At 61.8% G+C, this 24,464-nt stretch overlaps 1 protein-coding gene across 2 annotated transcripts in view; it reads right to left on the bottom strand.

The window, feature by feature from the left end:
- Nucleotides 1-24,464, bottom strand: part of PRKAR1B (protein kinase cAMP-dependent type I regulatory subunit beta) — a 107,203-nt gene that overhangs the window by 26,264 nt on the left and 56,475 nt on the right. For both annotated transcript variants that reach the window (XM_045460704.1, XM_045460703.1), the window contains exons 5-6: nt 9,659-9,720; nt 9,219-9,265 (exon numbers count right to left, since the gene is read on the bottom strand). In XM_045460704.1, coding sequence (XP_045316660.1) covers nt 9,219-9,265; nt 9,659-9,720 — 109 coding nt within the window. The remainder of the gene's footprint in view (nt 1-9,218; nt 9,266-9,658; nt 9,721-24,464) is intronic.

The following is a 24,464-nucleotide window of genomic DNA, read 5'->3' on the forward strand; positions in this document are numbered from 1 at the left end:
GGGACAGAGAATGGGGCTCAGCAGAGCCATCCAGGAGTCCCTGGACCCCGGGTTCCTGAGGCACATCCCCAAAGGCAGGGCAGGACTAAGGGGACCCCCTTCCCTGCCCAGAGCCCAGGCCTGGGAGAGCTCCCTGTGAGACGTCAGAGAAAACCATTGTGCGGAGCCACAGAGGGCCCAGGACCACACTGCAGGCCGGCCACAGAGCACAAAGAGGCCATCCTTCTCGGGACACTGGCCTCTGTCACGGCGACCGGCACAGCGCCGGGCCCCACCCCAGCTGGCACGCCAACGGGCTACTTCTTGCTTTGTTTCACTTTTTGTTTCTTCTTCTTTTAGAAGAAAAATGGTGGGAGGCCCCACTGGGCTACACGCACGGTCCCACCACTGACAGTGCCTTCTCCAGCTGAACCCGGAGCCCCCACCCAGCCGTGTGGCCACCACCCCGGTGTGGACGGAGCGCCCCTCTGTGCCCTGCGCGTTCTAACTGCTGGCGGTCAGCAGGGGAAGGCAGCGGGTTCCTGTCCACAGGACTCACCCACTGGCCGGGAGAAAGGCTGTAGGCAAATAATCACACAAACGCACATTCGTCACGACACGTGCTCCGGGCGTGAAGAGAGCGTTCAGAACGACCACGGCAGTGGCTGTCTGCAGCGAGCTCTCTGTGAAGGGGAACTTGAGCCAGGCCTGAGCGTCCGGCTCAACGAGCAAAGACGTGGGAGAAGGGCGGCTGAAGCCAAGGACAGGACGTGCAAAGTCCCCGGGGCCACAAAGGAATGGACACTAGATGCGGCATGACCAAGCGGGGACAGACGCCACGGGGGCAGGAGCAGGGGGTCAGGGAGAGAAGGGCTGCAATGTTGTTCTAGGAGCAAAAGGCAGCCACAGAAGGTTCCGGCACCTCATCTGGTTTACACTGTGACACTCCCTCTGCTGGGGAGTGGAGAACAGTGTGGGGCTGCCCGAGGGGAGAGGGGGAGCGGTGGGGAGGCCACTCAACAGGTGGCTGTGACGTGGCCCAAGCTGGACAGCCTGCTTCCGCTCCACGCAGGGGTACAGACGGCGATCGGACGGGGCGCGCAGGGGGGCACAGGGTCCTGCTCACAAGAGCCCGGGCCAGGGGGGCCCGTGCGTGGAGGGGAGGGAGCATCGCCCGCCTGGCCGTGCCCCCCGCCTCGCCCTGCCCCCCGCCCTCCCGACCCGGGCATCTCGGTGCCACGCTCTACCGCCCAGAGAGCAGAAACCATCTGGGAGGTGGAGACACAGCGCGTCTGGCGGGAGGAGGGCCCGCAGCCCCGCCCGCTTTCTCACGCCGCCTGGGGCCGGCCTGGCAAGGGCCCCGCGTGCCCCGCTGTTGTTTTCCTTCACAGACGGCAAGGACAAGCTAATGGCCCGTCTCCTCCCGCCTCCCAGGCCCTCACGGGGGCGCCCGGAGTCGGCCCCCGCGTCCAGGTGGCTCAGCCGGCTGCCCACAGGAGCCCTGGGGGCGGGGGACACCCCGCGGCTCTCCCTCCCAGGCCTGGGCCGTCTCTAGCCCCGAAGCCGGATGCCCACGGGGCGGCCTGGCTGGCTGCCGCTCACGGAGCGCCCCGAGCACCGTCCGCGGCACCCGGGCCACGCGGGTTCAGTTTCCACTCGGGTGGAGAGCCGGCCGGCCCCCTCCAGAGGAGCCCCGAATCTGTCATGGCACACGGGCCTCCTCCTGCCCCCTCCCCACACAGACCACGCTAGGCGCCCACAGAGCAGGATTTCGCCAGGACCCCGGAGCGCCCCTCCTAAACGTGGAGCACGGCCACCGCCACACTGGGGCGGGTCGGCTCACCGTCCCCCAGTCCCAGAGGACAGTCATTACCCGCGGAGTCCGAAGCAGCCCCCGACCACAGCGGGCCCCAGATGTGCTCTGTGGACGAAATGGCTTGGAAGGCCCCAAATGCAGCAGAGAAACACCAGCGCCAGCTCTAGGCCGTGGCCACAGCACGTAGTAAGTGACTGATTAACAGGGACAACCTGAGAACAGGGACTAGAAGAGACACTCACACCTCGTTCAGAGCGGCATGATCCACGACAACCAAGAGGTGCGGGAGCCACCCCGTGTCCACTGACGCGACCAGACAGACACAGCGTGATCCATCCACTAAGCTTCACGAGGAAGGAAAGTATGACCCTGCCTCAACGCGGATAAACCTCAAGGACGTGACGCTGAGTGACGCAAGCCAGACACAGAAGGACACACACCGGGACCGACTCCCTCGAGGCCCCGGGGTCGTCAGACTCACGGACACGGGAGGACCCACTCCCACGAGGTCCCGGGTCGTCAGACTCACGGACACGGGAGGACCCACTCCCACGAGGTCCCGGGTCGTCAGACTCACGGACACGGGAGGACCCACTCCCACGAGGTCCCGGGGTCGTCAGACTCACGGACACGGGAGGACCCACTCCCACGAGGTCCCGGGTCGTCAGACTCACGGACACGGGAGGACCCACTCCCACGAGGTCCCGGGGTCGTCAGACTCACGGACACGGGAGGACACACACTGGGACCCACTCCCTCGAGGTCCCGGGGTCGTCAGACTCACGGACACGGGAGGACCCACTCCCACGAGGTCCCGGGGTCGTCAGACTCACGGACACGGGAGGACCCACTCCCACGAGGTCCCAGGTCGTCAGACTCACGGACACGGGAGGACCCACTCCCACGAGGTCCCGGGGTCGTCAGACTCACGGACACGGGAGGACCCACTCCCACGAGGTCCCGGGGTCGTCAGACTCACGGACACGGGAGGACCCACTCCCACGAGGTCCCGGGTCGTCAGACTCACGGACACGGGAGGACCCACTCCCACGAGGTCCCGGGGTCGTCAGACTCACGGACACGGGAGGACCCACTCCCACGAGGTCCCGGGGTCGTCAGACTCACGGACACGGGAGGACCCACTCCCACGAGGTCCCGGGTCGTCAGACTCACGGACACGGGAGGACCCACTCCCACGAGGTCCCGGGTCGTCAGACTCACGGACACGGGAGGACCCACTCCCACGAGGTCCCGGGTCGTCAGACTCACGGACACGGGAGGACCCACTCCCACGAGGTCCCGGGTCGTCAGACTCACGGACACGGGAGGACCCACTCCCACGAGGTCCCGGGTCGTCAGACTCACGGACACGGGAGGACCCACTCCCACGAGGTCCCGGGTCGTCAGACTCACGGACACGGGAGGACCCACTCCCACGAGGTCCCGGGGTCGTCAGACTCGCGGACACAGGAGGACACACACCGGGACCGACTCCCTCGAGGTCCCGGGATCGTCAGACTCACGGACACGGGAGGACCCACTCCCACGAGGTCCCGGGGTCGTCAGACTCACGGACACGGGAGGACCCACTCCCACGAGGTCCCGGGTCGTCAGACTCACGGACACGGGAGGACCCACTCCCACGAGGTCCCGGGGTCGTCAGAGTTAGGGACACGGGAGGACCCACTCCCACGAGGTCCCGGGGTCGTCAGAGTTAGGGACACGGGAGGACCCACTCCCACGAGGTCCCGGGGTCGTCAGACTCACGGACACGGGAGGACCCACTCCCACGAGGTCCCGGGGTCGTCAGACTCACGGACACGGGAGGACCCACTCCCACGAGGTCCCGGGGTCGTCAGACTCACGGACACGGGAGGACACACACTGGGACCCACTCCCTCGAGGTCCCGGGGTCGTCAGACTCACGGACACGGGAGGACCCACTCCCACGAGGTCCCGGGTCGTCAGACTCACGGACACGGGAGGACCCACTCCCACGAGGTCCCGGGGTCGTCAGACTCACGGACACGGGAGGACCCACTCCCACGAGGTCCCGGGTCGTCAGACTCACGGACACGGGAGGACCCACTCCCACGAGGTCCCGGGGTCGTCAGACTCACGGACACGGGAGGACACACACTGGGACCCACTCCCTCGAGGTCCCGGGGTCGTCAGACTCACGGACACGGGAGGACCCACTCCCACGAGGTCCCGGGGTCGTCAGACTCACGGACACGGGAGGACCCACTCCCACGAGGTCCCAGGTCGTCAGACTCACGGACACGGGAGGACCCACTCCCACGAGGTCCCGGGGTCGTCAGACTCACGGACACGGGAGGACCCACTCCCACGAGGTCCCGGGGTCGTCAGACTCACGGACACGGGAGGACCCACTCCCACGAGGTCCCGGGTCGTCAGACTCACGGACACGGGAGGACCCACTCCCACGAGGTCCCGGGGTCGTCAGACTCACGGACACGGGAGGACCCACTCCCACGAGGTCCCGGGGTCGTCAGACTCACGGACACGGGAGGACCCACTCCCACGAGGTCCCGGGTCGTCAGACTCACGGACACGGGAGGACCCACTCCCACGAGGTCCCGGGTCGTCAGACTCACGGACACGGGAGGACCCACTCCCACGAGGTCCCGGGTCATCAGACTCACGGACACGGGAGGACCCACTCCCACGAGGTCCCGGGTCGTCAGACTCACGGACACGGGAGGACCCACTCCCACGAGGTCCCGGGTCGTCAGACTCACGGACACGGGAGGACCCACTCCCACGAGGTCCCGGGTCGTCAGACTCACGGACACGGGAGGACCCACTCCCACGAGGTCCCGGGGTCGTCAGACTCGCGGACACAGGAGGACACACACCGGGACCGACTCCCTCGAGGTCCCGGGATCGTCAGACTCACGGACACGGGAGGACCCACTCCCACGAGGTCCCGGGGTCGTCAGACTCACGGACACGGGAGGACCCACTCCCACGAGGTCCCGGGTCGTCAGACTCACGGACACGGGAGGACCCACTCCCACGAGGTCCCGGGGTCGTCAGAGTTAGGGACACGGGAGGACCCACTCCCACGAGGTCCCGGGGTCGTCAGAGTTAGGGACACGGGAGGACCCACTCCCACGAGGTCCCGGGGTCGTCAGACTCACGGACACGGGAGGACCCACTCCCACGAGGTCCCGGGGTCGTCAGACTCACGGACACGGGAGGACCCACTCCCACGAGGTCCCGGGGTCGTCAGACTCACGGACACGGGAGGACACACACCGGGACCGACTCCCACGAGGTCCCGGGGTCGTCAGACTCACGGACACGGGAGGACCCACTCCCACGAGGTCCCGGGGTCGTCAGACTCACGGACACGGGAGGACACACACCGGGACCGACTCCCACGAGGTCCCGGGGTCGTCAGACTCACGGACACGGAAGGACACACACCGGGACCGACTCCCTCGAGGCCCCGGGGTCGTCAGACTCACGGACACGGAAGGACACACACTGGGACCCACTTCCTCGAGGTCCCGGGGTCGTCAGTCTCACGGACACAGAGGAGACGGTGGGGCCGGGGCTGGAGGAGCGGGTGGGGGTCGGTCCGTGCGTAAGGGGACAGAGTCTCCGTGTGGGGAGATGGGACGTTCTGGAGCCGGAAGGTGGGGCAGCCGCACAGCAGCGTGAATGTGCTCGGTGCCCCTGAGCTGTAGGCTTGAAACTGGTTAAGATGGCAAATTTCATGTTGTGTGTATTTTACCAACTTTAAAAAAACAGAGCACCAGGCAAACGCTGAATAACAAGTGACCATGCCCCGGGGTGCCCTGTCCGGGGGGGGGGGGGGGGGGGGGGAGACGCAGCTCAGAGGCCTCCCCTGGAGGCTGGGAACCGGAGGGAACCGGGTGGGGCAGGAGCCTGGGGGTGGGGGTGGGGGCGGTCCCGGCACAAAGAGGGTCCGAAAATAACGAAAGCCTCCCAGGATTAGGGAGGAGCCAGGCCTCAGACAGAACTACGTTCCTGAGCCCTAAAATCGGCAGTGGAGTATCCTTTTAAGTAGAAACGCTATGTTCCACGAATAAAACAAATTGGGAGATATTTTTAAACTCAGAAAAATGGATTACAGCTCTTGGCAACACATGCTGTGGTGTCTCTCGAAAACCATAATTGAAGCCGAACCTGGTGTTTTGGGCACCGGCCACCTGGCCATCCCCCCAGGGCGCCGCAGGGCCCAGGGCAGCATCCACGCCGCAGAACGGGAAGGTGTTCAGGGTGCCGAGCCCAGCCAGGAAGAGGGCCCGGGGGTGGGGGGGGGGGGCGGGGGTCGCCCTCGGGGCTTCCAGACTTAGTGGGCCCCCCTCCCCTCGTGAGGCCGCACAGCCAGGCTCGGCGACCCCGGGGCCGGGTCAGCCAGGCCAGGCCACTCCCCTGTGCCCTGGAGGGCGGCTCACAGAAATGGGCACGTTCAGCGTGGTGCCAGGGCCACAGAGAATCTGTGTGATTCCACGCCGGGAGCGTGGTGGCAGTAATCACGATACCCCGTGCTCCATACCGCACCCCGGCCAGCTGACATCCCAGATTCCTGACTGAGCCGTTTTGATTCCCTCACATGTGGCTTTCAACCACACTGCTGTGCCGCCCGGTGGGTCCCACATCACAGGACGGCGCCCGCCCAGCTGGGGACCCGAAGGGCCTGACAGAGGGACCCCTACAAGGCACTGCCTGGCCCAAACCAGAGACTCTGTCCGGACGCGGGCATCCACCCACGGTGCCCAGACATCCTGCTCCAGGAGCCTGGGTGCGGCGGGCACCTTAAAGACACCTTTGTACCTGAACTTCTGAGGCCGGGGCCGGACCCCGCCCAGACAACGTATTTGGGGAACCAGCTTGCAAGAAGGTGACCTCATTTCTTCCCTCCCCAAACCGCCTCCGCGGGTCCCTGGCCTAAAGAAAAGCCAGCTATGACCCCTGGCGCGTCATAGGGAGGCTGGGGACTGCCTGTCGGCCCCTACCCCACCCCAAGGGGCCCTGGGGCCGGGCTCTGGGACCTCCCCTGGGGGTGTGGAGGGTCCCTGTCAGGAAGGGCAGGCCAAGCCAGCCGATTCTCAGCTGCCTCTTCCCCGTCACGTCCCACTTACGAAGGGGCCGGGGGCAGTGGAAGGAGACGCTATCCTGTGGGACCTCAGAGCCCTCGGACAGATGTAACGGTGGGTGTGAGGAGGGAACAGCCCACGCTAAGACGCTGAGCGTCAGGGGCACCATCATCCGGGGCGGCAGGGCCCACGAGCTGTTTAGGGGACCCTCTGTCAGGGGGCAGGTCCTGGTGGGCACCCGCCTCTCACACCTTCAAGCGCTTCCTGCCAGGTGCATTCTCTGCATCAGAGCTGGGGGTGGAATGCTGGGCGGGGGGGTGCGGGCAGGAGGGGGCAGGGATGGGGTCTGTCCAGGGCAGTGGCCGCAGTGGCCCAGAGAGGGCAGATTAGCGGGGTTGGTGGGGGGGGGAGTGTAGAAAGAGGGACCACATCCACAGAGCCTCCTCCTGACCCCACAACGGGCTGTGCGAGGCCACATCAGGAGGACTGCTCCCTTTGGTCTGTGAGCTCTGTGTCCTTCGAGGACACGGACACAGTGGTCAGTACAAGGCCTCGGCTCTCAGGCCCAAGCCTGGGGGGTGTCTGACCGTCTGCTGCCTTCCCGCACAGGCCAGGGAGGAGCATCTCACGAGACCCTGCTGTGGGCCCTCCAGGCTCCTGAAGAGAAATGCAAGAACTCTGGGAGAAGGTCCCCCGCGTCCCGCACCCGCTCAGCCCAGCAACACCCGGGTGTGCCCAGAAGTCCCAGGGTTTGCTCTCGTTGCTGCCTGAGCCGTGGTGGCACGACTCGAGTCACCCTTTGAAGACGTCTCCAGATCGAATTAGAAGATTCACGAGCTCCAGCGCACACAGAAGAGGAAAGAACATCCCAGGGGAGGAGAAGCAGGAGCCAAGATCTGGGTCTGGGTCGGGCTCCCTGTGTGGCAGGGAAGGTCCTGCGTCATCAGCGCAGCGGCCCAAGAGAGGAGCTGGGTGTGGCTCTGCCTGGACTGAGGGGCAGCCGGGCTTGGGTGGGCGGGGTCTCGAGGATGCAGAGGAGTTTGCGAGGAACCGATGGAAAAGAGGAAAGACCCAGAGGTCTGTGCTGTGCACCGCCGTCTCCCTCGTGACCGGCAAACCCTGAGGGCAGGGGCCACGTGCCCCCAAGTGCGTTCTCAGCACACAGCAGGGCTCCGGAAACATCTGACCAAAAATGCGAGCAAGGTGAGGAGAGGCTGGGGTGGGGGTGGGGGGGGGGCTCCTGACGGAGAACAGGGTCGAGGAGCCGGGCGGGGGAGGCGGGGGCCCCTCGTGGGCAGGGAGCGCGGTGCAGGGGGAGGCATGGAGACACCGAGCATCCTAGCCCTGCTGTGTAACCTGGCCATGGGTGTGTAACCACGAGCTGAGCTGAGTCACAGGAAGGAGGCTGCTCGGCCACAGAGAGCCATGGGGCCAGGTGCGCGTGCGGAGGAGGGACGTCCCAGGGAGGCCAATGGAGAAGCGGCAGCAAGAGGGGCAGCGGGGGTCCTGGCAGAGGCTGCACAGCGCCAGCAGGCCCCAGGAAGCAAGAGGGCACCGCTGGGGGGGGGGGGCGCGGACCCCAAGAAGCGGGACCCCAGGAAGCGAGAGGGCACTGCTCGGGGCGGGGTGAGCAGGCCCCAAGAAGCGGGACCCCAGGAACCAAGAGGGCACCGCTGGGGGGGGGGCGCGCACCCCAAGAAGCGGGACCCCAGGAAGCGAGAGGGCACTGCTCGGGGCGGGGTGAGCAGGCCCCAAGAAGCGGGACCCCAGGAACCAAGAGGGCACCGCTGGGGGGGGAGCAGGCCCCAAGAAGCAGGACCCCAGGAAGCAAGACAGAGCCGCTGGGGGGGGGGCGGGCGGGGGCCCATCGTCTGGTCACATAAAGGATTTGGGCCTGAGTCAGAGAGAAGCCCATTCGAAGGCTTTCCTGGAGACGCTGTCTGCCAGGCCCCGTGTGGACGGCAGCCTGGGGACCCAGGGAGGGACAGATGCCCTCACCACTTGAGTGGGGGGGGGGGGGGTGGCTGCAGGGGTGTGTCTGTGCCACACCCAACAGGTCCACAATGGGTGGGGGGCTCCCTTAGCCCCAGGACCAGCAAGGTGGACAGAGGAAGGTGAGCGGGAACAGGAGGAAGGCTGTCCAGGGCCTTGGGGTCTGTAAACACTCGGCTCCCTGCCCGCTTTGCGAAGCGCTGGGGACCCTGGGGACCACCGTCCGTGCACGCACACCCTCTTACTCGTGTCACGCTCAGGTGCGTTACGCCGGCCTTCGGATGAAACGCGCACCTGGGCTGACCGGACCGCGGACCAGGCAGGGAAGAGATACTCACGTCCACTTCTCCTTGGTCGATCACGTAGAAGTTATCTCCTTCGTCCCCTGTAAGGAGAGAAACACGCTGTGCACACCGCGAAGGGCACCGGGGGCCACGCTTCCGTCCCCCTGGAAGCTGGACCTGCCCCAGCTTCACAGAGGCCAAGGTCCCTGGGTCTCGCCGGCTGTTTCTGGTTTGTTAAATAAAACTCGTACGCGCGACACGAGGGTTGACCCACAGGGGCACGCTCCCCTCGCGCGGCCCCCCATGCTCTGTGTGTGGTGGGGCCCCCGTGGTCCCCGCCTGGCCCGTCTCAGGGTCCAGCTTCGCTGGTGGAACGTTACGGAGACGTGGGGTTGGCGTGCAGAGAGCCGTGACTTCTCTCGCGGGCGGGCGGGCCTTGTGCTCACGGGAAGCCCGCGGCCCGGCGCCCTGGCTCGGGGAAGCAGGAAACATACCTTGCTGGATGACGGTCTCCCCGGCGATGTGCGTGACGGGGAACATGGCGTCAAATATGTCGCTGCAAGAGAACACGCACGGCATGTGGGGGCTGCGGCAGCGCGGGGCACGGACCCCGCCCCCCCCACCCCTCACCTCACGCGGAGCAACCAGCTCCGGTCACCCGGGGAAACGGAAAAACCTGCCTTCAGAGGCAATCATGACCCTTCGTGGCCCTGCCGTCCGGGCAACAGCTCCCAGCCTCCAGACCGTGTCCGTGCCGGGATCCACGGGGTTCTCGGTCTGGGTCTCCACAGAAACGGAATCACACCGCACACATTGCATCAGACACAAAAACAAGCTGACAGCAGACCCTGGCTGTTCCTCGCGTCAGGAAACGGGAGTCCGCCCGGACACGTCCTGTGGGCCTGCGTTCTTCTGCACGCTTCCCTCAAGGGGCGTCCCGAGATCCCCGAGGCAGGAACCAGGGCCTCTACGCGGCCTGGCCGGCCACCGGAGCCTGACCCGCGGGCCATGCCAAAGGGCGGCCTGGCCGTTAAGTTTCCTAAATGCGGGGGCGCCTGGGTGGCGCAGTCGGTGAAGCGTCCGACTTCAGCCAGGTCACCATCTCGCGGTCCGTGAGTTCGAGCCCCGCGTCGGGCTCTGGGCTGATGGCTCAGAGCCTGGAGCCTGCTTCCGATTCTGTGTCTCCCTCTCTCTGACCCTCCCCCGTTCATGCTCTGTCTCTCTCTGTCCCAAAAATAAATAAACGTTGAAAAAAAAAAAAAAAAAAAAGTTTCCTAAATGTGGCTGTCGGATGGACCGAACGGGCAGGACACAGGCAGGGGGGAGGTGGAGCATGGGACTCTCATCTCTGCGGGACTGCATCCAGAATGCAGTGTCAGAGGTCAGCCTCGCTCCCCAAATGCAATGGCCACGCCCAGGAGACCGCGCCCACCCACCCACGGGGTCCCGAAGGAGAATCGGGCAGCTGGGGCCCCTGTGTGGTCAGGGCACTCGGCAGGGCTCAGGGGGGGCCTGCCTCCTCTTCCCCCGCTGAACGGGAAACCTTCACCCGACTGGTCAGGTGGAGTGAACCTCAGAGGAACTCGCGGGAGTTGGACACGACCCCCCAGGGGCAAGCGCGAAACCAGAGATCCCAACGGCCTTGTGCTCCGCTGTCTCTAGGATCCAGGAAACGTTAAAGGGTCTGGTCAGTTGTCCAAACCGCATTGCTTCAAAACCACAGCATCAGGGATCTCAAAGTGAGCAGATGTTGAAGAAACGATTCTACTATTCCTGCCTCGTTTTTAAAAAAATTCTCGACGGTAATGGTAAAACATTTTCCCAAATGCCATGAGTAATCAAGCCAACCCCGGGACCCGTCACCACCCAGCCGGGGCAGGTGCTTGGGACAGCGGTCAAGCCCCAGGGCAGGGCCGCAACCCACCGCCCACCCCACACGCGGCCTGGACTTCCATTCCACGCGGACGAGCCCATGGAAAAGTCTGTCTCGATTTGGTGCCTTTGTCGTTCACACAGAAGTAACAGCGGTAACTCGAGTTTTTGTCCTGTGCTTCGTGACGTGTGTCCAGATAGAGAATCCCCTAGCGGCCGTCCTGCCGAGGCCAGGCCAGCGCCCCGCTGACCACACAGGCGCCTCCCCAGGTACAGAAGCAGCGATGACTCCCAATCTGTGAACAGCGAGGCCGGAGAGCCCAGCCCCACGCACCAAAAAGGGCCGCCCTCCCCCTTTTCCCTCAGAAGAAGCTAACGCCCCCAGAGCCCCCCAGCCCGTCACCAAGGCTGGAACACAGGCCGTGTGCGGGACGGACGCCGAGAGGCCCCCCTCCTTCCCCACCTCTGCGTCCTCTCAAACAAGACCCAATCCCTCCTGCCTCTTAGCACTTAATGGCATTAAAAGGCTCCGATGAAAAGAGAAACGGTTTTCTATTCTAATCTGTAAGCGACCTCTGGAAACCTTTACTGAAGCCGTCGCCTGCATCTCAGCGTCTGACACCGGGTCCTGCCGCGGCCCCCGCCAGGCTCCGGAACTGGGCTTGGCAACTCCTGGGTGGGGGCCTGAGCCAGGCCCGGGGACACAGCCCTCGCGGCCGTGGAGACACAGAAACGTGAAGAGGTTACAGCCCTCACTCCCCAAGGACGCTGGCCGGGAGCCCTCCATCCGCCCGCCTGCTCCGAGGTCAGACCTGCGGCCGTCTCGTCCAGACAAGGAAACCAGAGACACTAAGTAACTCTGCCAAGGTCAGCAGCTGGGAAGAGGTGAGGCCAGGCCACACCCCTGCCTTCCTGTGCAGGGCTCTGTGGGGCGCCCGGGGCTAAGCGAGGCCTCCCAGTGTGTTCGGGGGCACGGGGCCTTCCCGGTCTCAGGAAGTGCCCTCAGAGAGCAGGGGGCAGAGGGTCCTGGCCGCCAGCCCCGGGGAGGCCACAAGCACACTCTGCCCTCCCCCGATCTTGGCCCGACGGTGGGGTCCTCTGGCTCCTGAGAGGTCCCCAGGCCAGAGTGGTCGCCACTCCCTCAACAGCGGGGAGCAGCTGACGAAGGGGTGCCTGCTGGTCTTGGCCCCGTGTCCACGTGGCCCCGCGGGCACCTCTCGCCAGAAGCAGGTGAACTCACCTCGCTCGAGGGCAGCGAAGGGGCCCTCAGGGTTTGACCAGGAGTGATGGGGGCAGAGGCATTATCTATTCATTTTGTTTTAATTATGACTACTTATTGGTACCGATGGTTTCTGTCAACTTTAGGCCAAGGTTGGTTCTCAGGCCCGCTGTGCCGTGGATGTCTTCGGCTTCTAGCTGTGTTTATGCACGCCTTCCAGAAAAGCAGAATAAATAGAAAAACCAGCGAAGTCAACGATACGGAGACAGTGATCCAAACACTCAGACAAGCGGTCTGCAGCAGACTGGCCCAGGCACTCGCACACCTGCCTGCATCACAGCGAGCAGGGGCCTAGGGAGCACCCGATGGTGAGGGAGCCACGAGCATGAGCCTCTTTTGAGACAATCTGCAACAGCCAGGATGGGTGCGGAAACACATCCCAGGCACCGCTCAGGCGCACAACGGAGGGAAACGCCAGCCTTAGTGGGCTGGTGACTGTTGGACGGCGGCTTTCCCAACCAAGTCCACGGACCCCTTGATGGCCTCCTGCCTCCATCCGTGCCGGGTGCTGGGACGCGGAGCAGAGCACCGCTGACAGGGAGCTGGGGCAGGGTGGTGGCCAGGGAATGGGCAGACTTGGACCCCAGCCACACCCGGGCCTGGCCCCTGATGCTCAGGGCCTGCGGAGTGCTGGGTCCCAGGTCCTGGGGGGGTTTACGGCTCAGAGACCAGAGCCCATGGAAGTTCCCACCTGACTTACTCCTTGTCCTGGTGCCCCTCCTTCCCTGGGCTGCTCAGCTCTCACCCTCCTCCCCCTGCTGTTGATGGTTTCCTGACCCCATATCCCCCAGCGGACTGTGAGTTCTGAGAATGAAGACCACCTCACTGCAGTCTGACACACATTGGCCAGCCCAGGTCTGACTCAGAGCAGGTCTTTGCTATGGATGGAAGGACAGAGGTGGGCTGGTGGATGGCGAGTGGGTAGATGGGTGGATGGGTGGGTGGATGGATGGATGGGTGGGTGGGTGGTGAATGGGGGGGGGTGGATGGATGGATGGAAGGAAGGAAAGATAGATGGAGAACGAGCTGTCTGTTAAGGCAGCTCCAAGACAGGAGATCAACTAGAACATGGTGTGGGTCTTCTAACAAAAGTCCCTGCTTCCTGAAGCCGTTCACTGAAAATGGTGGCTATCGATCTAGATTCCTCAGGCGGAGCCCAGTACCCTCAACCCAAAACAAAGCCTCATTAAGCTTCTCCCATTTGAACCTCACAAGCATGGAAAGACATTGGCTCCCATCACTGTCCCCACTCTACCGACAGGAATATCAAGGTTCAGAAAGGCTAAGTGACTCACCCACAGTCACGCAGCTGGTTTGGGATGCAGTAAGGCTGACCACCCCGTCAAGGTCCCACTCGCTCATGCTGCAGAGGACGCACAGAACAACAACAGGGCGGGGGAGTCTGCTCTCTCTGGCCAGGCGCCAGGCCCCGACTCGTGGGGTGGGTCCACACCGAGGTCTGGCCTCCTGGAGATGTTCCCAGGGCAGGAAGGCTGGATGCCAGCCAGGACCCTGCACGGACCACAGGGCATCACCCCCCCCCCCCCCGCCTACGGTCACACTTGCCCTTCCAGGCACACCTGGCTGCCACCTGGATCCCACCGGGTGCCCAGTTCCCAGGAGGGAAAACTGAGTCCCGGAGAGAGCCACATCCTGAGAGCTGCACTCTCCCTGGTTCCAGCGACAAGGCCACAGGCATCAGCGGGCATCAACTTCAAAGCCTAGACCACCTGTCACGCCTGACGCCCTAGGGGGTGGGGTGACCCTCCCCCCCCCCCCGACGCCTGACTCCCTGGGGGGTGCCCTCCCCCCCACGCCTGACACCCTGGGGGGTGACCCTCCCCCTCACTCCTGACTCCCTTGCAGGGGGGTGACCCTACCCCCAAGCCTGACTCTCTTGCGGGGGAAGGGGGTTCACGTGAAGTCATGTTTTCAAAGACAAGTTCAAAATGAGGTCCCAGCCTTGAGGTCAGAATGCCACCAATGAACCCCGACTTAAGGTATTTCAGGGAAGAGCTCCTGGCCCACCTCGGGAGCTCATCCCCACCACATAAAGCCATGTAAACGTGCCACAGCTAAGCCCCACGACATAGAAAACCTCGGGTTTTTGTCTGTTTTCAGTCTAAACCCCATACACAGTCCAAACAGTCCAAACGCAAGTCAGTATGTAGAACACGAGCTCCTGCGGAGTTACTCGTCTCGACCCTGAAAATAAGACTTTGCAGGATGAAACCAAGCCGGCTGGGGGCCACCAGACACTTCCCGGGTGTGAGGAGTCCCTTTGTCACGTCACTGTCACCTCAGGCCAGCCCCCATCTCTTCCTCTATCGAGCAGAAAACAAACCCTGGGCGGTGACCCCTGGGGGTGTGGGCAGGAACCCCCTCTGTCTGTCTCTCCCAGGAGGAGGAGGGCGCATTCACCCTGCTGGGGTGAAATCTCGGCTCAGGCCCTTCTCACTACAACCTTGTGGCATTTATCACCGTCATCCCCGTTGTGGTGAGAGGAGGACTGAGGCACAGAGAGGGTAAGGAACTTGCTTGGGGTCACACAGCCAGAAAGTGGGAGTGCAAGACTGCAAACCAGGTGATCCGGCACAGAAGCCAAGTCCCTTAACGTCAGGATGCTTGTCTGCGATGGGCATGTGTGACCTTTACTAAATTAAAACATTTTCCTCCTGGGACTAGTTTGCTAAGAATTTTTATAACAGGTGCTGCGCTGTATGAAATTCCTTTCCCGGGGCGCCTGGGTGGCGCAGTCGGTTAAGCGTCCGACTTCAGCCAGGTCACGATCTCGCGGTCCGTGAGTTCGAGCCCCGCGTCGGGCTCTGGGCTGATGGCTCAGAGCCTGGAGCCTGCTTCCGATTCTGTGTCTCCCTCTCTCTCTGCCCCTCCCCCGTTCATGCTCTGTCTCTCTCTGTCCCAAAAAAAAATAAATAAACGTTGAAAAAAAAAAAAAAAAAAGAAATTCCTTTCCCACACCTACGTGATCTACCACACAGATCTTTTTCCTGGGATCTATCAATGTGGCAACACATGGACCGTGTTCTGAGCCCAAACCGTTTTTGAAAACCAGATAAACCCTACTTGATCTGGATGTGTGGCTTTCAAAAATCAAGTTGGATCTGTTTGGCTACTTAGGGTTTTTGCATCCACGTTCACAGAACATATACTACACCATAATTTTTTTTAATGTTTATTTATTTATTATTTTTTTTTAATTTTTTTTTTTAATGTTTTATTCATTTTTGAGACAGAGAGAGACAGAGCATGAACGGGGGAGGGGCAGAGAGAGAGGGAGACACAGAATTGGAAACAGGCTCCAGGCTCCGAGCCATCAGCCCAGAGCCTGACACGGGGCTCGAACTCCCGGACCGCGAGATCGTGACCTGGCTGAAGTCGGACGCTTAACCGACTGCGCCACCCAGGCGCCCCTAATGTTTATTTATTTTTGAGAGAGAGAGAGAGACAGAGAGAGACAGAACGAGTGGGGGAGGGGCAGAGAGAGGGAGACACAGAATCCGAAGCAGCTCCAGGCTCGGGGCGGTCAGCGGAGCCCGACGCGGGGCTCGAACTCATGACCCATGAGATCATGACCTGAGCTGAACTTGGACGCTTAACCGACTGAGCCACCCCGGTGCCCCTACACCTATAGTTTTTATACGGCTTCTTATTCGTTTTCTCATACTGCCCACACCACGTGCCGGGATGCAGGTTAGACTGTCCTCGTACAATGAGCTGGGCGGCTCTCCTGACTTTCCGTTCTCTGCAGCCACTGGTAAAAGGAGAACGATCTGTTGACGTTGGACAGGACTCTCCCGTAAAGCCGTCGGGGCCTGGCCTCTCTGGAGGGGGCAGGCCCTTGGTTACCATTTAACCTCCTTAGTGTTTATTGATCGTTCCACACTTAACTGTTTCTTCACGTGCCAATGTTAGCTGCACGTTCAAAGTTAGCTCCCAACGTTTAAAAATTGACAGAGTTATAAAAACTGAAGTTTTTGGCTTTTCTTTAAAAAAAAAAAAAAGTTAGCTCTAGCTACATGGGGCCTGTGTTCTCACAAAGCAAGAGCTCAGGCCATTTCCACCCTGGTCAGACCACAGGCTCTCCGTTTGGCCACCATCCCCAGGAGGCCACGGATTCCTGCCCCTGCGCCGTCTGGGTGCCCCAGCCCGCCCCTGCACCCGCCGTGGGGAGCCACACACGTGGGACTTCATCACAGCGGGGCGGGGGGGGGGGGTCGTCCTGTGACAACCGCTTCTCTGATGGCAACCCAGGAACCCGGTGCCACTCCTCAACTCACCTGGAGAGACACCAGGGGGAGACTCTCCAAGGACTTAACCCACCCGGAGAATGGGTGGGCGGCATGCTCACAGGCCACGGGGCATGTAACCACTCGTGAAGCACTTAGCAGAATGAGCCCCGCCATCAGGAGCTCCCGTGACCATTTCTGCCGGCTCCAGATCCCCCCGCACACGGCCCTGCTGAGATGCCCACGCGGGTCTCAGGGTCCCCTGGGGATGAAGCCAGCCGGGGCACGTCGCACCCCCGTCTTCGCCAGCCTCACGAAGCTGCAGAAGCAAACGGGCCACGCCAGTTCTCAGAGCGAGGCCTCCCTGAGCAGGACGGGCCTGGGAGGAGGCACCCAGCAGCCAGACCTGCGTGTGGCCCCACGCACCCGGCCTCCTTCCGGTGCCGGGACGCAGCGGGGTGGGACTGAGACAGGGTCCCACGCGGACGCCCCCTCCCCAGCTCCAGCAACCCGCGGTGCTGCATCTGGCAAACCCTGGCGGGTGGAGGGCATCCCCGGGATTTACGCAGGGAGCCCCAGGACACGGGCCACAGGGTTGCCTCCAGTAAGAAGGAAAGCAAACCGCATCAGTGCTTCCAACATTTCTGGATCTCTACTTCTTTAAACGACTCACTCGGACAAACGGCAAACTTTCAGAAGCACGGAGGGGACGCGGATGTGGGAGGGGGACGTGCGACACCTCCGGTTGGCAATGTCCAAAGAGCAGAAGGCAGCCCCCCGGCCGTGCACCGGCCGCGGGCGTGCACAGAAGCGCACGTCCGCGTACCACGAAGAACAGAGGGGAGGCGTGAGTGACGTGAACAGAACGCGAGAACAAAGACCGCCCAGGCTGTAGAAAGCACGTCCTGGTGCACACGAGGGTGTTTTCCTGGCTCCAAAGTGATGCCAGAGACGGGATGTCTGGTCCGTCCCCTTCAGAAGTGGCTCAGAAGGACCCAAGCCTGCCGCCTCGGCCACGGGAGAACTTCTGTCCGGCTGTTTGGACTTGGCCAGTGTCACCCAGGCAAGCAAGCGCCCGGGACCCGCAGGCAAAGCTCTGGTGCCCACATCCTGCTTTATGCTGCCTGTCACAGCCCGAGTGACAGTGGCCCCGGGCTGTGTTTAGGCCTCTCCACTGTTTGGGTGAGAGCTCACTATGTTTCTCCATCCACTGCAAGTTTCCAAATAATCCTCTGTAAACAGTGATAACTCAGGCGTGGCCGTGTCGTCTGGAGACACGGTGCTGGAGCACCAGGGGCACGGGAGCCTCTGCCCCGGGGGCCCGGTGCCACCTCGTCTGCAGCGGTTCCCCACGCACAAACGCCGGGCCCTGGAGAGGGGCGCACGAACACGTGCCCGGGACTCCGGTGGGGAGTGTGTCCGCAGCACCCGGGACGGGGGACGGGGGCCGGGCCTCGGGGGAAGGGGTGGGGGCCAGGATCTCCAGCCCAGAATCGCCAGTGCACAGCCCCAGCCCTGCCGTCCATCGCGCCCCCAGAGGCCCCGGCCGAGCGGAGCTGCCGCGTCAGAAGGCACCTTGATGGAGACCGGCGCCCGCAGGTGTAGGCTGAGGCCGGGGAGCTTTTCTCTTAAGAATGTGCCCTCTGACCCCGCAGGGCGGCTGAGGTTCTATTCCCTCCTGCGCTCACTCTGGAGGCACACTTAAACACACGAGGTGCGGTGCGCCCACTGGGCCGCTGGGGACCGCGCTGTCTGCAGTCACGGCAATCTGTAACACCTGACGGCTGGGGACCGGTTAAATAAATGACTAATTATGGACCAGGCGAGGGCATTGCAGACGCACCTCTGCGCGGAACACGGGCGTCCGTTACAGGTCTGCTAAATAGAAAACATCTCGCAAAACGAGTCTGACAGAACTGCAAGGAGAAACAAACAATCCCAAATTAGACTGGAGCGTTTCAACACCCCTTTGTGAGTTACCGGCAGCTCCACAGGCAGAAAACCAGCGAGGACGCAGCTGAGCTGAGAAGCACCATCGGCTAAGCAGACGCGGCTCACGTTTACAGGACTCCTTCTCAAACACAGCAGAACACACATCCTTCTCAAGTTCGCAGGAGTTTACCACGATGGACCACATCCTGGACCGCAGAATACACCTGAACACATTTAAAAGACTATGGTACACAGTGTCTCCTCCTGGGCCACAGCGGAATTAAACCAGAAATTAGTAACAAAAAGAGAGCTTGAAAGTCCTAATATTTGCAGGTTGAAAAACACACTGAATAACACATAGGTCAAAGAAGAAGGCTCAAGAGAAACCAGAAGTATCTTTAACTAAACACAAATGAAAATGCAGCTTATTAAAATCTGTGGAGGGGAGCCTGGGGGGCTCAGTCGGCTGAGCATCCGACTTCGGCTCAGGTCACGATCTCACGGTCCGTGGGTCCGAGCCCCGCGTCCGGCTCTGTGCTGACAGCTCGGAGCCTGGAGCCTGCTTCCGATTCTGTGTCTCCCTCCCTCTCTGCCCCTCCCCGCTCATGCTCTGTCTCTCTCTCTCTCTCAAAAATAAACATTAAAATTTTTTTTTAATGAAATGAAAATAAAAATAAAATAGGAAGTGAACAGAGAAAATCGACAAAACCAAAGCTGGCTCTTTGCAAAGATGAATAGAAACGTACAATCCTCTAGTGAGGCTGAGAGAGAGAGGGGAGAGAGCAAACAGAAGTGAGGGAAGAGGAGGGTGGTACCCCGCAGGTCCCAGAGACACTAAGAGTCTGATAAAGGAATGCTGCGAACACCACAGTGTGAAAACCTAGATGAAAGAGACCAGTTTTTTGAAAGACATTACCCACCAAAACGGACAAGAATAGATAATATATGCAAGAAACTGAATCAATAATTATTAATTTTCCGTAACAGCCCGCAAGCCCAGAGGGCTCATTAGTGAATTCTGTCAAATATTTAAGGAAGAAATTATACCAATTCCCAACCATGTCTTCCAGAAAACCGAAGCAGAGGAAAGTTTCTCACTCGTTCTACAAGGGCAGTATTAGCCTAACACCAAAACCAGACAAAGGCCTTACAAAAAAAGTTAAATCACAGACCAATATCTCAAGATACGGTGGCAAGATACAAGCTTAATATACAAAAGCCGGTCACTTTCTCACATACCAGCAATGAAACAGTGAAATGTGAAATGAAAAGCACAACACCATTTCCAGTAGCACCCCCCAAAATGAAATACTCAGGCATAAACCTAACAAAATATGCATGAGATCGATGTGAGGACAACTACAAAACTCGGATGAAAAAAAAATTAAGTAACAAATACAAATTGCCAACCGGATCCCCACTTGATCTGCAGATTCAATTCCAATAAAAATCCCAACAAGTCATTTTGTAGAGATCAACACACCGATCCTACGGTTCACACATCGAAGCAAATGATGCCGAACAGCCTGCACAGAATTGAAGTCTGAGCGTGGACTGCCGGACGTCAGGACCTGCCAGAGGGCTGCTGTAATAATTGAGACGGTGTGGTGTTGGCAAGAGTACAGGCAAATAATAGACCCCGGGAACGGAATGGAGAGCCCAGAAATAGAACGCCCCGAATACAGCCAACCGACCTTTGAGAAAGGAGCGAAGACAGTCTCCCCAACACTGAGCTGGAACAAGAAGATGTCCACACGCTGAGTCTAGACCCAGACTTTACTTCCTTTACAAGAACTAACTCGAGATGGATCATAGATCTAATCACAAAACACAGGGGCGCCTGGGTGGCTCATTCGGTTGAGCGTCCGACTTCGGCTCAGTCATGATCTCACCGTTCACGGGTTTGAGCCCCACGTCGGGCTCTGTGCTGGCAGCTCGGAGCCTGGAGCCTGCTTCGGATTCTGTGTCTCCCTCTCTCTCTCTGCCCCTCCCCTGCTCACACTCTGTCTCTCTCAAAAATAAATACACGTTAAAAAAAATGTTTTTAGGGGCACCTGAGTGGCTCAGTCAGTTAAGCGGTCTGACTTTGGCTCAGGTCATAGTCTCACGGTTTGTGAGTTCGAGCCCCACGTTGGTCTCTGTGCTGACAGCTCAGAGCCTGGAAACCGCTTCGGATTCTGTGTCTCCCCGTCTCTCTGCCCCTCCCCGACTTGTGCTCTGTCTCTCAAAAATAAATAAATGTAAAAAAATTTTTTTTTAATTTTTTTAACACTTTTAGAAGATAACACAGAAAACAATCTAGGGACCTTGGGTTTGACAATGACTTTTTAGATGCAGCACCCGCAGCCCCCCGGATGGAAGCCTGGCTGCACCACAGAGGACACGTGCAGCCATCCGTCCTCGGAGGGCACCAAGAACCCCCAGGGGGTAGCGGAGGCTCCAGGGGCCACCCGACTGAGAGCCCCATCAACCCCGGCTCCTGCTGGGCACCTCTGGGCGAGGATGAGCAGCCCCAGGGAGGTTCGAGCACCACACCCAGTCTGACTCACCCACCGGGAGACCGTGGAGAACAAGGCAGGCGCAGTCCCTGCCTCAAGAGGTGGCAGCAACATGGGGTGGGTGCCGAACAGCTGGGGCCTTCCGGCTGTTGCTTTTCAACAAACACACAGAGGGTCAATGCCAGGTCAGCCCCCTGCCGGCCTCAGGCCGTGGTCGGAGCGCAGGTAAGAAAGCCAATCCCTTGCTTGCCACTGGGCAAAGACCACGGGAGAGGAGAGGCGCCAATGCCCCGTGTGGACAGACATCGGCAGTGCCCTGGTCTCCTCGGCCTGGGGGCCCAGTAGTGGGGAGGACACCCCAGAAGCAGCTGCTGATACTTACGGCAGATCAACCAGAGACAGAGAACGGGCAGAGAAGGCTCCAGGTCAGGACCCGTCCCACATGGTAACCAAGCCTGGGCTGGAAACCTCATCACCACCTCTGCACGACGGGCTCAGAAACAGTGCCTGGGAGCCAAGGGGAGTCACCTCCAAGAGCCTGTCTCCTGAGACTCAGATTCTAGATCTTTCTTCAAGGATTTCATGCCGGCAGCCAGGGCTGGGCATCCGGCTCCGGGGCAGGCTGGGGGGTGGTGCGGGGGGAGCTGTGGCGGGCGGCAGGGTTGAGGGGAGGCGCAGAGAAGCCAGCCGGCAGGAGTCCGTCTGAGGTTCAGCCTGGGTCAGTGCAGCCTCCCTGCCAGCCGGCCAGGCAGTGGGCGAGCAAGTCTGCCCTCTGGCCCCGACTACTCGGGAGCAACGTGGGGCATCCTCGCCCAGCCACCTGAGGTTTGTGGAGCCCCACAGCCTCGTCTATCTCCCACCTGAACACTAACGTCCTCACCTCCTCCAAGCAGTCCCCTGGGATTCCTCCCCCCCACACACCAGTCAGGGCTCCTTGGTTCTCAGGCCCGTCTGTAGAGCAGGTGGTTTGAGCCCCTGAGGAACAAGATTCGGCATTCTGCAGCCCGTGGCAGTGGTAATCCCGGAGGGACGCGGGTCTCAGAAGCCCTGAGCGGCCCTGCGCTATCCTCACAGGGCCGGGTGACCCCGGTGTGAAAGCTTACAGTGAAGAGGGCCCCCCTTCCCAGCTGCCCTTCTGCAGGCCACGTCCACAGCCAGGGACACGACCCAGGAACTCTGCTGCCCTCCCCCTCCCCATCACCTCGCAAGGCGGGCGTGTTCTCCAGGGTCAAAGGCATCTCGCTTATTTTAAACCAGAGGGCCCACGGACCGGTCACAAGATCCAGGCAGCCGGTGTCCTCATAACCGCAGACCCCGCTCCAAGCACGTGGGAGGGGAGAACGCAGCGGCCTGTCTGTAGACACCGCCACCGGGGCTCCGTGGGCTGGGGACACGTGTGCTTTCTTTCCACGGCTGCTAAACCAATCAGCTGCTCCACGGGCCACTTCCCAGGGTGGGCACAGGGGCACCCAGGGCCAGGGAGGCGGGGTGGAAGGGTGCTTCGGAGGCTGAGGTGGAAGGGTGGGTCACGAGCTGGGCGGCCTGGCGGCGGGACCCAGGCTCCCAACAGGTGGGCAGCTGGGAAGCACCAGCACTCGGGGCCAGGGACCGGCGGTCCTCCCGGGAAAAGCCGGAGCTGCCCAAAGGAGAAACAAACTGCCCCGGGTGTGGGGGTCCCGCTAGGGTGTGCCAGGGGGGTTCCACCAGGGGATGCCAGCGGGGTCCCACCAGAGGGTGTGGGGGTCCCACCAGGGCGTTCCCACAAGGAGGTGCCAGGGGTGCCCGGCCAGGGGGTGTGGGGGTTCTGCCAGGGGGTATGGGGGTCCTGCCAGGGGGTGCCATGGGAGTCCCACCAAGGGATGCTGTGGGGGTCCCACCAGAGGATGTGGGGGTCCCCCCAGGGCATTCCCACAAAGAGATGCCAGGGGTGCCTGGCCAGGGGGTGTGGGGGTCCCACCAGGGGGTGCCGTGGGGGTCCCACCAGGGGGTGTGGGGGTCCCCCCAGGGCATTCCCACAAAGAGATGCCAGGGGTGCCTGGCCAGGGGATGTGGGGGTCCCACCAGGGGGTGCCGTGGGGGTCCCACCAGGGGGTGTGGGGGTCCCCCCAGGGCATTCCCACAAAGAGATGCCAGGGGTGCCTGGCCAGGGGATGTGGGGGTCCCGCCAGCGGGTGCCGTGGGGGTCCCACTGGGGGGTGTGGGGGTCCTGCCAAGGGGTACCAGGGGGGGTCCCTCCAGGAGGTGCCGGGGACACCAAGAGGGGGTGCTGTGGGGGTCTTACTAGGAGGTGGGGGGGGTCCCACCAGGGGGTTCCCGCCAGGAGGTGCCAGGGGGGGTCTCGCCAGGGGGCGTGGGGGTCCCGCCAGGGGGTGCCCAGTTAGCACACAGCTAAGGTGCGTGGACACCGGGTGGATGGTCTCTAGTGATGCCATTAGGGTCCCGAGGCTCCTGTTCCGACAGGATATGTGGCCAACTCAGAGTCATTTAACTCTGCTATTATTACTCTGAACCTGAGTGAAAACACACAGCTTTTACAAGGCTGACCCTGAGTCAGACCCCCCTACGTCAAAGGCACCCGAGGGACATAGCCCAGGCCACCAGGCATGAGCACGCCAGCAAGGGGGTTACTGCTCTCAGAGCCGGAGGGGCCACCGGCACTGTGGAGAGAGCCAGGGCTCACGGAGTCAGCCCCCTGTGGGCCCAGGCAGGCCCAGGGGCCAGGAGCGCACTCCCCCACCTGCAGAGAGCCCATGACCGGAGTGCAGTGAGGGCCCAGGATGAGTAACACTCCTGTGTCCCACACGACGGTGAGGGCGGACTCTCACTTTAAGGGCGCCTGTTGGTCAAAAAGATCACGGCTGTGGCCAGATGCAGATGGCACCCCCACTTCTGCCACCCCACCAAGGCCAGTGCGGAGAACAAGAACGTGTGAAGCCTGTCACTGGCCAGACCAGGTCCAGGGCCAGGAGGAGCTCTGCCTGAAGCCGGCCGCGTGGCCCCGAGGGTCCCCGCGCCTCATACCCGCACCCGGCACTGGGAAGGGAGAAAACAAGGCCAGCCGAGGCACCAAGGATGCCCGTCGGAAAGCCACCGGCAAAAGCCACAGAACCACCGGCGCGCCCGTCACCAGGGGCAGCTTGCTGGGCAGTCACTCGAGGACGGGGAGGCCTCCGTGCTGATCCGCAGCGGTCACCGGGGCGACCCCAGAGGGGCAGAGCGTGTGACAAGACAGCTCGTCATATCGGAAGACACGCGCACGTGTGCAAGGCAGCAACCCCGGAGCGACGCGTGTCCCACAGGGCAGCGGGGGCGTCTCCGGGCCGCGGGCAGGTGCCGGGACGCGGTCTGTTTGTCCTCGCCTACCCGGCCAGGGTGTTTCGTGTTTATCTGTTACCTGATTACGAATCATCAGTTTTAAACAATCTTGAGAGGTGGAGCGCCTCTGTTTCTGGTTGGTTCTGGGCTGAGGCTC

Source organism: Leopardus geoffroyi, chromosome E3 (genome assembly GCF_018350155.1).
Source record: "Leopardus geoffroyi isolate Oge1 chromosome E3, O.geoffroyi_Oge1_pat1.0, whole genome shotgun sequence".
In the NCBI taxonomy this organism is placed as follows: domain Eukaryota; kingdom Metazoa; phylum Chordata; class Mammalia; order Carnivora; family Felidae; genus Leopardus; species Leopardus geoffroyi.